The sequence below is a fragment of the Eublepharis macularius genome, chromosome 12 (genome assembly GCF_028583425.1).
Source record: "Eublepharis macularius isolate TG4126 chromosome 12, MPM_Emac_v1.0, whole genome shotgun sequence".
NCBI classification, from domain to species: domain Eukaryota; kingdom Metazoa; phylum Chordata; class Lepidosauria; order Squamata; family Eublepharidae; genus Eublepharis; species Eublepharis macularius.
Genome location: NC_072801.1, coordinates 10962198 through 10974361, shown reverse-complemented (window position 1 = coordinate 10974361; position 12164 = coordinate 10962198). Strand labels below are relative to the sequence as shown.

Below are 12164 nucleotides of genomic sequence, written 5' to 3'. Positions count from 1 at the left end.
TTTCTGGCATCCTTGTATTTTCCTATCTGCAAAGTGGGAACAAAGTTGTGCTTAGCAGGGTTCAGTTCAGTTCAGAGTTTATTGTGTATAGCCATAGGCTGTTACAAAATTACAAAACCCCCATTAAATAAGATAAAAATTAGGTAAAATACAATTATAGACAGGGTTTTTTTTCAGCTGGAACACGGTGGAACGGAGTTCCGGCACCTCTTGAAAATGGTCACATGGCTGGTTGACCATTGTTGACCATTAAATGGAGGATGGAAGAATCTTGATCTCCTTGGGCTGTATCTTAACTAGAGGAGAAGGTGTAATTTGGATTCTTAGGCACTAAAATGTCTGATTTTCAGAAGGGCCAGTCCCAGCAATGTTGTAAACTTCATTTACACCCCGCCTGTTACCGCAAAGCAGCTTATACCATTGTCCTCCCCATTTTATTGCAACAATTCTGTGGGGTAGTTTAGGCTGAGAACAGGTATGACTGGCTCAAGGTCAGCCAGTAAGCTTATATGGCAAAGTAGGGATTCAAATGGGGATCTCCCCAAACCTAATCTGACTCACTAACCACTACACTGCACTGGCCCACCAATGCATGTATTAATGGTGCATTGCTGTTGATATCTTTACGAGGTTCTCTCCATGCACCCAGGGAGGACTCCAGCCTATTATCTCTTGGAGGTTTCTTGGGTATGCAGTCCTTCCAGCTATAAAAGCCTGCATGCAGTTTATGCTAGTTAATTAAGCTGTTCATGCTGCTGGTTAATCCTTGTGTGACTCCAGGGTTGCTTTTTGTTAACAGCGATAATGGTTTGGCTCCTGCCAATAACAAAAAGGTGTTATCCTTCCAGCAAAAAGTAAGCTTACACACAATTCACACCTGCCACTGAAAGTACTTAGCTAAACAAAAAAGATAGAGCTTGTTCGAGATAATTTGTCATTCCAAGCAAGGTGCAAATGTCTTGGACCAGCTGGTGGCAATGCAAGCCCAAGAGAGGATGTTGGTTCCTACTGGGCCACTGATGGCTGGGAGCAAGCCAAGCCCCTGCAGAGCATCTGTCCTCTTCCTGTATAGCTCTAAGCAGGCACTTGGATTGCCTACAGAAAGGCTGTACTAACTGGGCTTGTATCAGATTTTGGAGCTGTATGGAAATCATGCAAGCAGGCTGATTGGCAGTCGTCTTTCAACACAACACTGGTTTGGAACGCACAGCTGATTTTGGCCTTGATGTCAAGTGCTATGCCTGATCCCGTCAGTCACAATGGATTTCTGCATTTCATTGATCCCTCTACTTGTCTGCTGGGCTGCAATTGAAGGCTTGGGGCCAACTTTAGCTCAGCAAGACTCTGGGTAACCTCAGGCTAGATTTATGACTGCGCCACTGTTGGTTCAGAGCTGGTGGGGGGAAAGCCCCCCCCCATTTACCTATTTCTCATGTGTTCCATCAAGGAAAAGAGCCTTAAATTCACACACCAATTACAGTTTTGTACAGCAATTAAAAAAAAAAACCTTTTGCGCAGAACTGTTTAAGGGATTGTCTTACATTCAGATTCTTCCTTGCAGGTAAATACAGTATGAGTTTGTGCACATGGATAATGAGGAATAAAATTTCTGTATAAAACATTACCTCATCTTCTCAAGTTGTATGCTAAGGGGCAGCAGTATACCCTGTTGAATTCAATCACTGTGTGGCTTTTTGAGGTGCACTGTAAGTAATCTGTGTACATTGTTATCAAGGAGGAAGAGGGTTTGCCACTTTTCTACCTGAAAGAGGTTCTGTGCTTTCAATGACAGAAATCAAACAGGGGTGGCTTTCCACTGCACAAAAACAAGGGAAAGCGGAGAATCATACTTTGCAGTTCTGCCTACAGATCAAGCTAAAAAGGAAGGGTACAATGGTAGCAGGTTTGATCCTGTCAACTTCTCTGATAAATAGACAGGAGGGACCCCATCCCTCTCTGGCTATGCCAGTGGAGCATCTGCAAGAGGTAAAGCTACAGTCACCTGTTCTAAAGAACCAGTTTGGCATAGTGGGCTTGGACTAGGGATTGGCACACCTAGGTCCAAACTCCCATTCTGCCTTGATGCTTTCTGGGTGCCTTTGGGCTGGTCACTCACTCACTCTCAGCATGGGAGAAAAAATGCATTTAAATACATAGAAATGCAGCAGAATCAAGAAGAAAAAAGAGGCAGGCTTTTAAACGTGTAAGTAAGATGCATTTATTCTAGGTGGGTAGCCGTGTCGCGCTGCAATAGAACAGCAGGATTTGAGTCCAGCGGCGCCTTAGAGAGCAAGATTTTCAGAATGTAAGCTTTCAAGAGTCAGAGCGATCTTCTTCAGAGTGTATTTATTCTAATAACAGCAGAAAAACCGCTACTGGTGATCCCTGGCCCCAAAGAGATTCACTTTACCGCAACCAGGGCCAGGGCTTTTTTGGCCCTGACACCCACCTGGTGGAACTCTGTCCTCGGAGACCCAGACCCAGCAGGATCTGCTGTCATTCCGCTGAACTTGTAAGACGGAGATGTTCCGCCAGGCTTATGGGGGTTGAGGCAAGCAGTTCTTCAACTGGGGAGGGAACATGGACCCTCCCAGTTGTCATTAGATGGATGGTTGGCCACTAGGGTTGCCAGTCCCCCACTGGGGTAGGGGATTCCCTGCCCCCACTCTCCCCTTGCCCCTGCTTACCTGGCCAGCAAGGGGAACGCTCGTCCCAGGGCGCACTTCCAGGCTGTGCGGTGTGCTCCCAGGCCCGAATTGCAGCTGAATCGGCCTGGATCAGGCTGCTGTGAAGTGCAGGAGTGCTCCCGCAATCTGCAGTGACCCTCTCTGAGCCAAATCAGCCTGAATCAGGCTACTGCAGAACGAGGGAGTGCTCCCACACTCCGCAGCGGCCCAAACTGGCCCAAATCGGCCCGATCTTACCTGAATCAGACTTGAATTGAGCCGATTTGGCCCCATGCAGAAGTGATGTCATCGCGTGGGCTGGGAACACTTTGCATGCAGGTGACCCAAACACCAGGTAGGTGCCAGGCCTCCCATCTCCCACGGGGCGGGGAGGGGGGGGGCTGGCAACCCTATTAGTCACTCTGCCCTGCAGGGCCCGAAGTTTAGAAAAAGCAGGGGGATCCAATACCATGTTTTAATTTAATGTAACTGCTACCCTTGTTTTTATCTTTTGTATGTCATTATGCTGTGCTCTGCGCCCACTTGCGGGAGAGCGGATTAAAAAGCTAATATAATAATAACAAGGACAATAATAATATTTTAATAGCTGTTATTTATACAGTAAATCATATATATGCTTTAAAGTGCTTTAATATGTTATTTATGAAAATGCTAACAATTAGATGCACCGAACGTTATTCTAATATCCATAAACAAGAGACCTTCCCCTAAGGAATGATGCGCGCAGAAGACCACGTGGCGCTCAGCCGCTTCGCCTCTTCCAGCCCGGAAAGAGGGTCACGTGCTTCAGAGAGCCTGGAGGGCTTAACGGGAAAGACGCTTCCGAAAACTCTATGGCTCGTGGGGCTAGAGCGGACGAGTGCCCTCTCGCTTCTTTATGTTCCGCGGTGCCCCGTCTCCCTTTGCCCAAAGGGGAAAAAGCCACGCGCCCCCATCAACACTTCCGATCCCAGAAAAAAAAAAGGGGGAAGGTTTCTCTGATTAGGTAGCTTGAAGTTAAGAAGAATTAAGAACAGTTCATATGAAAACAGATTAACTAGAAAAGAGAGACCTTAAAAATTTTGAGCATAAAATATGAATTAAATGACGGATTGAAGATGATATGAAATTTTAGGTAGAAGTAAATAAGGAGAGGGAGAGAAGAGAAACCTTCTCTAAGTCATCTGGATCTATAAGTTAGCTGTGTTACCGCATATCCTGAATATTCATTTATGTTGTAGTTTAAATTTAGTATTCGGTATTTTGTAAAAGTTAAATGTAGTGTTCAGTATTTTGTATAAGTTTCTATGCACTTTCTATTGCTGCATTTTTCTTTGCAAATAAAATTCTAATTAAAAAAAATTCCGATCCCAATTCATGCCCCCCCCTTTCCAATATCCAAAATGGGTTTTTAAAAATCCCACTCCACGCCCCAAAGCGGCGGCTCGCAGGCGAGAGTTCTACTTCATCGATGCCGGAAGTCTGAGTCGCGCACCGCCGAGCCCTTATCTCTGACTCCTTTCCCTTTCTGGCCGGGCATGCGCAGAAGACGCGGGCCGGAAGGAGCCTGCCTGAAGTGCGGGCAGGGGGCGGGGCCAAGGGGGCCAGGCAGGAAGGAAGCCGGAACAGCCGCTGAGGGGTCGGGCTGGAAGGGGGGCGAGGAGAGGCCGGGCCAAGCCTGAGGAGACTGAGAGGGGGGCGAGGGGCGCAGCCGGTGAGTAGCCGCCCCCTTGGCCCCCCGCGGGGAAAGGAGGCCTCCCACCCGCCCCCCCAACCCCTGTCAGCCCTCCCCGCCCTTGGAGGTGCCCCAGCGTTGCTTAGCAACCCCCCTCTTCAAGCACTCCTCCCCCACCGACGCTCTCCCCCCGCCCCCTTTCCTTTCCGCCTCCTCCCCCTGTCTACGGTTTGCCCTCTTTAGTGCAAAGAAGTTGGCACCACTTCAGCAAAGCACGTCCAGTTTCTTTTTCATTGCATGCCCCCCGCCCCCAACTAGCTCTGTTTTGGAGGGCCCACTGGAGAAATATCACTTGGGGAATATCTGCTTTGCTAGCAGAATGGCCCACTTTCTGTTCCTGGTAGCTTTAGTGCGGAAGGATCAGAGAGTCGCGAGTGGGGAGGGGCTGTGGCTGAGGGGAGAGCTTCTGCTTGGCATGCAGGACATCCCAGGTTCAGTCACTGGCCTCTCTAGCTGAAAGAATCAGGAGACGGGAGATAATAATATAATAACAACAACATTCGATTTATATACCACCTTTCAGGACAACTTAATGCCTACTCAGAGCGGCTTACAAATTATGTTGTTATTATCCCCACAACAAAACACCCTGTGGGGTGGGTGGGGCTGAGAGAGCTCTGGAAGAGCTGTGACTGACCCATGGTCATCCAGCTGGCTTCAAGCAGAGGAGTGGGGAATCAAACCCGGCTCTCCAGATTAGAGTCTTGCCGCTCTTAACCACTACACCAAACTGGTTCTCTCTTTTGCTGATGCGAAAGTCCTGAGACCCTGGAGAACCACTGCTAGTCTTGATTAGAACAGATTGACCTTGGTGGTCTAAGGCTGTGATTCAGTAGAAAGCAGCTTCAGGTGTGTTCATGCGTGGATAGGAAAAACCTCCCTGTGAGATCCACGGAGACTGGATGATACTGATGTTGCTAGACCCCAAGGCCAGCCTCAGAAAATAAGTCATTGAATGTATACTGATGTGACATTAAGGACCCTTACCGTGGGGAATCCCTTAGGTTTGATTGTACACTGTAATCAAAGGGAGCATCTGCTTTACATGTGAGCTATCCCAGGTTCAGTCTCCAGTAGCACAATGTGAGCTAAAAGGATTTTTAGGTTATGTGAGGTCTGAGACCTTGGAGAGTCACTCCCTGACAGAGGAGAGAAAACTAACCTTGGTAGATTGAAGTTCTTAACTTGGTGGCAGAGCATCTGTTTGGCATGTAGAAGGTCCTGGGTGCCACTTCTACTATCTCTAGTTGAAAGGATCAGGGAACAGGTGATGTGAAATGCTTCTTGCCTGAGACCCCAGAGAAGCTGCTATCAGTCAGAAGAGAAAAGACCAATCTTGATAGGCTGAGGGTCTGACTCAGTGGAAGGTAGCTTCAGCTGTAGAGGGTCTGTTGCTTAGTGGAAGAGCATCAGTTCTGCATGCTGAATGTCTCTAGTTCAATCCTGGGCAACTCCATTTATAAGGTTGTGGGTAATGTTTCTCATTTCCTCTCACCTGAGGCCAAGGAGTAGCCAGTGCTGGTCAGACAGTGCAAAGCCAGCCCTGATAGGCCAAGAATGTGGCTCAGCAGAGGGTAGGTTCAGGTAGAGGAAGACTGTCACTCAGCGGTAGCGCATCTGCTTTGCGTGCAGATCCCAGATTCACTCCCCAAAGCATCTTCAGTTTAAAGAATGAGACAATGTCAGAGCTCTTGACCTGTGCCCCCTGGCTAGTCACAGTAAACAGTACAGATTTTGTTTACCAATTCTGTCTTGTGGAGCACCTGTTGCCCCTTTTAGATCTTTTAGTGGCTGCCAGATGGGCTGCCCATTAGCGGTTGATTTCTGGCCCCTGGTGTAAAGCGGGAACTGTCCAAGCAGGTTGTATTAAAGAGTCCTTATCTGTTCTTTTTTTTTTTAAAAAAATCTTGTAATCAGTTCTTGAACCTTTGGCATGGGGCAGGATAGAAATATCAGTCTTTGATATCCCCCCTATACCCAGTACATCAGATAAGTCCACCAGTGTTCTTTGTAGCCTTCTGGCGCAGAGATACTTGTTTTAGTTCTTTGTGGCACACAAACAGCTTGACAATCGGAAACCCTCCAGTTTACAAAAGTTTTCTTGGCTATTTGTACTTGCTTACAGACCACTATTGGGAAGCCTGTTAGTACCTTAAGGCTGCAGCATATTTCCTTGTTAGAGGGAAATGGGGGACCCAAAAGTCAGTAGGTCCTCCAAACTGGCTTACAAACTTTCAAGAACACAATTTTGACTTTTTAGCACTCTGATGCCTTTCATTCCCAGTAGTTTACTGTTTACCCTGTTCTGTGGCTACAGTTCACCTGCCCACAATCTTACAATTTATTTTTACCAGCCTATAAGCAACCTCTCTACAGCATTATCCTCTTCGCCTGAAGGCTTCCTTCCCCAAACAGAGCTAAGTCTCTGCAAATGGACTTGCCGAAAGCTTGAATGAATGACTGCAGCTCTGCTTTGGATGTAGTTCTGTTTGTGGGTTTGGAATGGCATCTTTCGAAGGGACTCTGTTTCCTTCTAGCTAACATTTTTAAACAAGTAAATATGCGGGTGATGTAATGCATACTATTTGGCATGTTTTTGAATTATTAAAATTGTGCAATTGCTTTTTACAAGCAAAACTGAGACTATATCTAATGTGGGAGAGAGAACACTTCACATTGTTGCATAAGATGCTACCTTAGCACATGTATGTTAGTTTTTGCCATTTCGGAGCTTGGGTGGGAAGTTAAAAACAGAAAACACAAGTTTTGTACTAAACAGAAGAAAGTATATAATTTGGACTGAAATTATCATTCTCTGATGCTGTCGATGGTCTTATGTAAATATCTTGATTCTGCAAATTTTGAGAGACCAAAACTTTTTTAAAAGAATCATTTTACTTGTTCCAAAAGTGAAAATATTTCATTAGAGTTTTTCAGTGTGCCCCAAAATTGGGAGGAAAAGCCCCCCAGGATGGAGGGGAAACAAAAGCATTTTAAAAAAATGTTTCTGGGTTGTGGGCTTCATAGCTCTAATTGCTCTCTGTCTAATAAAATATTACAACTTTTGTATTATAGCAAAACCAACTTTTATAATTTTTCTCGTGCTGCTTCAGGGGTAATTGGCATGTTTGAATGTACCCTGGCAAAGAGAAAAAATACTTGCCTATAGAAACTGTTCAAATTGATGAAGAAGGCTTCAGACTAGGCTTCTCCCTGGCATGCTCTGTGCGCGAAGGTTTTTGGGTTTTTTTTGCAAAGCAGCAGTGCAATGTACCTTATTTACTGAAAAGGAAAACAACCCTGAATATAAAAGTTTTACAATTATAGGACATAGCTGTAACTTGTAAGTGAATTTAAGTTGACCCTCTTTTTGCTGCTTTGTGGGCGTAGTGGAAGGCATACCTGGAAAAACTCCTTGTCTTGCATTTGAGTAAATACTGGACAGCCTCCTATCTGAAGTGGCATCACTCATAAAAAGCTTTGTTGCCCAGTTCTGCTGTGTATATAACTTCAGCTTGTCCTGGCCAAGCCCTTGACTTGCATATTTCTTTCTGATTGCTTTGGGGAGGGGGGCTGTAGCTCAGTGGTAGAGTATCTGCTTGGCATGCGGAAGGTCCCAGGTTCAATCCCAGTGGAGGCGATGTGAAAGATCTCCACCGGAGACCTTGGAGAGCCACTGCCAGCCTGAGTAGACAGTATTGGCCTTGCTGGACTAAGATAAGGCGGCTTGATGTGCTCTGGATGTGCCAGAAATCAGATACCTTTTAAAGTTTGATGCCTCGCTTGCCCTGATGTGCCTTGGAGGAGTGAAACTGCTTTGGGCTGGGGGAGGGGATGTTATTGTTTGCTTCTGACTTCCATGTGGGCGGGGAGGCTTAATCTTCTGAAATGTTGTGAGGAAGGAATTCTTTCATGGAGTGGTGTGATGTGTTGATACATTTCCTTGTCGTTTTCTGGCAGATCGCAACCTTGTAAAGAAAAAGGAACTGAGTGAAAAGGGCCGACTGTTGCTCCCCGTAGGCAGTTGTGCAGATTTGCTCTCAGACCATTTAGCTGCGCGGCCTTCTTGGGGTTCAGGTCTCAAAGTTATCTTGGGTTCTCCCTCCTTGCTGGAAATGTTGGTGCTCCGGGCTGGTTATTGTGTGATGGGAAACAGGCATCTTTGCAAGGCTTCCTGATGAAAAGGCTTGCTGGCCTTTGGCCTTCCTTCCTCACTCTCTGAATGCTACTTTAGAGTAGAGAAGGCAGACTCTTAGTTACACAGAAGTTTTAAGCAAGAATGCCTAAAGGCTGGATTTTTGCAGTGTGGGGCATCAGTTACAAATCCTGATTGTGTTCACAGATTCTTTTGTCTGAAGCTTCAGTGTTTGTCAAAGGTGGGTGCCAGCATTTCAGTTCCTTCCCACCCTCATTCCTGCATGGCTCCCTTCTATTATTTGATCTGACCGCATGTCTCTTGGGTATTGTGAAGCTTCATTAAAAAAAAATTAAAAATTGACTTCAGACCCTGCAGATCCCAGCTTGGAATGTTGGCGTTTGCTCTGTTCCGCAGCCGGTGTGATTAGATTAATTTATTGAGTCTCAGTATAGACATGTAGCAGAACTGTTTGCCCCAGAGGATGCTGACTGTTGAACTCCTCGTGAGTCACTTCTTGGGACTTTCATGTTTGTAATCATTAGGCATGCTGAGAAAACCTTTAGGATCTATTGTACGTTTTAGCACACTGTTTTAAGAATCTGGTAGCAACTGCAGGCCTTCTTAAAGGGGATCATGTCTTCTTAAGCCTCACCCACCATTGTGCAAGGTTGATTCCTGATCTCCCCCCCCCCGGGCAATATTTGGCTCATTCTAGGTGGCAGAGACTGTTGAGAGTTCTAGAGCAAGACCCTATAAGATCATCACATACTAGAAAATTGAATTGGACGTTGTGTTGGTTACGTTCCTGGCGGACAACAGAAATTTCCAGCTCATCCAAACCAAGAACTGAAGCAGAAAGTCCCCACATGAGTGTAACTTGTCTAGTTTGCAGTTCTCCCCTGCCCTGTTTTGGAAAAGGGAGATGATAATAATGGCCCAGCTTAAGATTCCCCCCCCCCCCCGCAAATTGAGGCAACAGACTGTAAAGTGTTCCCATTCCAGCTTTCCTGCTATCATGTATCGTCTCAGCCCCCCTCTCTCTAAAACGTTTCCACTTCAGCTTTAACGGTAGAACAAACTGTGAATATCGAAGTTTCAGTCAAGATAAATAAAAGAATCACTCAGAAGGTGGTTGGGAAGACTTCTCTGCTTTGTCAAGATCTGAAGTTCCAAAGTAACATTGGAAATTCCCTGAAAGGGCTGACTTTTCTCACGGTTAAGTCCGCTTGGTGCTCTGCCTACAGTTTGGCTTGCTGCTTTGGCTTCTGGGAATGTGGCTTTATGATCATCTGGAGTTACGAGACGCACTCCTGGGATTCTCTTAAACGGAGCGCTGCTGTGCAGGTTTCTTGCCCTGCAGGCCTGAAAACTTTTGGTTTCAGTTGGAGCATGTTTAATAGTTTACAGTCATTGGCGTTACAGTGTCATTCGCCGGTTTCTAGCGACGTGGTCACTGAGGCTGCAGTGCTGCAGGCAAACTTTCGCTGCATTCTTTAACCAAAAGAGTTTTGTCCCTCTTTTTCTTAATTCCATTTAAACTGCATGTCCTTTCCAACATCAGACTTGGAATTCAGTGGCTGGGTTTTTCGTTTTTCTAAAAGGAAAGGTGAGCTTCTTTATATTGGGTCCTGTGCATATTCACTTGGAAATGGACCCCATGGTGTTCAGTGTAGATTCCCATCTCCCATCCTACCCTACCCCCACCCCAAGAGCTTGAGGCAAACCCATTCCTCATCGGAACCCTGAGCCTCTTCTTTACCAGGTTGTGGCGGGTGTTAGTCTCCTTCGGGAGCAGGAAGGAGGGAGAACTGAGGGTGATGCTTTGCCAGACACACTGGGAAGAGGACCTCCACCCTACTGCCAGCATATCTCTGGGGATTGACTGTGATCTGGCCCATGAGCTGAAAATGGGAATAAGCCACCTCAGATCCTCTCCTCAGTTGCTTGAGTGGAAAATGAGCAAAAAAGCCAGGTGTGCCATTGTTTGGCATGCATGCTGGGTGTGCCAATCCCAGTTTGGTGTAGTGGTTAAGAGGGGCAGGACTCTAATCTGGAGAGCCGGGTTGGATTCCCCACTCCTCCGCTTGAAGCCAGCTGGGTGACCCTGGATCAGTCACAGCTCTCTCAGAGCTCTCTGAGCCTCACCCACCTCACAGGGTGATTGTTGTGGGGATAATAATAACATACTTTGTAAAATGCTCTGAGTGGGTGTTAAGTTGCCCTGAAGCACAGTATATACATTGAATGTTCTTCTTGTTATTGTCATTGTTGTTATTGACTAGACCCCCTCTCTTACTTAAAAACAAAAGCTGTTTAGGTGAAATATGGATGAGCATACCAGCTGCTGGTCTTACTAAGATGACCGAAAACAGTGTATTGGTTTTCTCTAGAATATTCTCTATGGAGTAGTCAGAGTAAACACCTCTCCCCCATCCCCCATCATGCTGGTTTTTTGTTTCCAGGTGCTCTTGAAGGAGAGAGTGCCATGCTCGGGGACTGGCCCTTGCGTGCATAGCTTTTGAACATGGAAGAAGGAGGTAGAAACGAAGAAGTAATTGATTTGAATAGTTTCCGAAGCCACCGAGGGAAAGGTAAGTTGTTCGTTGCCAGTTCCTGCTGAATGTGCTTATGGCCTCTGCTTCTCAAAAGTGGGACATAGTGGTCCAGGCTCATTTTAATTAAAAAGTGTTTGTTGCTCTAAAACTTCTGGGTATATATGGAAATGGAAAATAGCACACAAATCCAGCGGTTCAATAAAATAAAACCTTTATTGGGACTAGTTTCAGAGGGGTGGTCGTGTTAGCCCTTGGGTGGGGTGTGTTGTTGCATCAAGCAGGCTTAATGTGGCATTAGTTTTTGTGGACTGGTGCCCACCTCATAAGATGCATGTATTCTCAGCTGGCAGCAGACATACATACAGTATTAGATGGGAAAATAATGAACAGTTGGGTCAACTGGCCATTGAAAACAAGAGGTATTATGAGAGGTGAATGGTTGTTTTATGGCCCACTTTCATGCTTTGCATCTCTTTGTTTAGCAGCCTTTTGAGCCCAGTATTTGCTAAATTTTTCCCGTTCTTCAGACATCTTGTTTGTCTGCCAAATAGGATGCACTTCATGAATCTGACAAAGCAAACTCTATTCCACCTTCTCCCATCAGCAGCCTTCTCTCGCTGTGTAGGGTAGAGGAGTTGCCCCATTGCTAAAGATTTGTGGCTGCTGGCAGACATGGCTCTGGCAAGTGTTGAGACGGGGCTTGTGTTGGGAGTCAGTGCCCTTGAGTTTCTGTTCTGTACTGCCCTTATTACAATGCAAACTTGAGAAATGTCTTTCAGTCTGGAATCATAAGGACCTTAAAGAATACATATTTATGAGCTGCAGTGAGGCTGTAGCTGGTAGATGAGTCTGCCTGCCTTCTTCAGACAGGATAAACCACAGAGACGAGGGGCTTATTACCATATCAGACTCCTCAGATGAGGAATTGCCTGCGATGCTGGACGTTCCTGTTCGACGGCAGTGGGAGGACGAGGAAGACGACGATGATGTGGTCATCTTGATGGAGGTAAAGCTGTTTTCTCCCCTTCTGTTTTACCCTTTGGGGGATTCTTTTGGCTTTGAATGGCCTG

General features: G+C 46.2%; 1 protein-coding gene across 1 annotated transcript in view; it reads left to right on the top strand.

The window, feature by feature from the left end:
* The first annotated feature begins 4312 nt into the window (after positions 1–4312).
* Positions 4313–12164, top strand: part of RNF216 (ring finger protein 216) — a 67576-nt gene continuing 59724 nt past the window's right edge. The window contains exons 1-3 of the mRNA XM_054992983.1: positions 4313–4380; positions 11002–11130; positions 11961–12100. Coding sequence (XP_054848958.1) covers positions 11064–11130; positions 11961–12100 — 207 coding nt within the window. The 5' untranslated portion in view covers positions 4313–4380; positions 11002–11063. The remainder of the gene's footprint in view (positions 4381–11001; positions 11131–11960; positions 12101–12164) is intronic.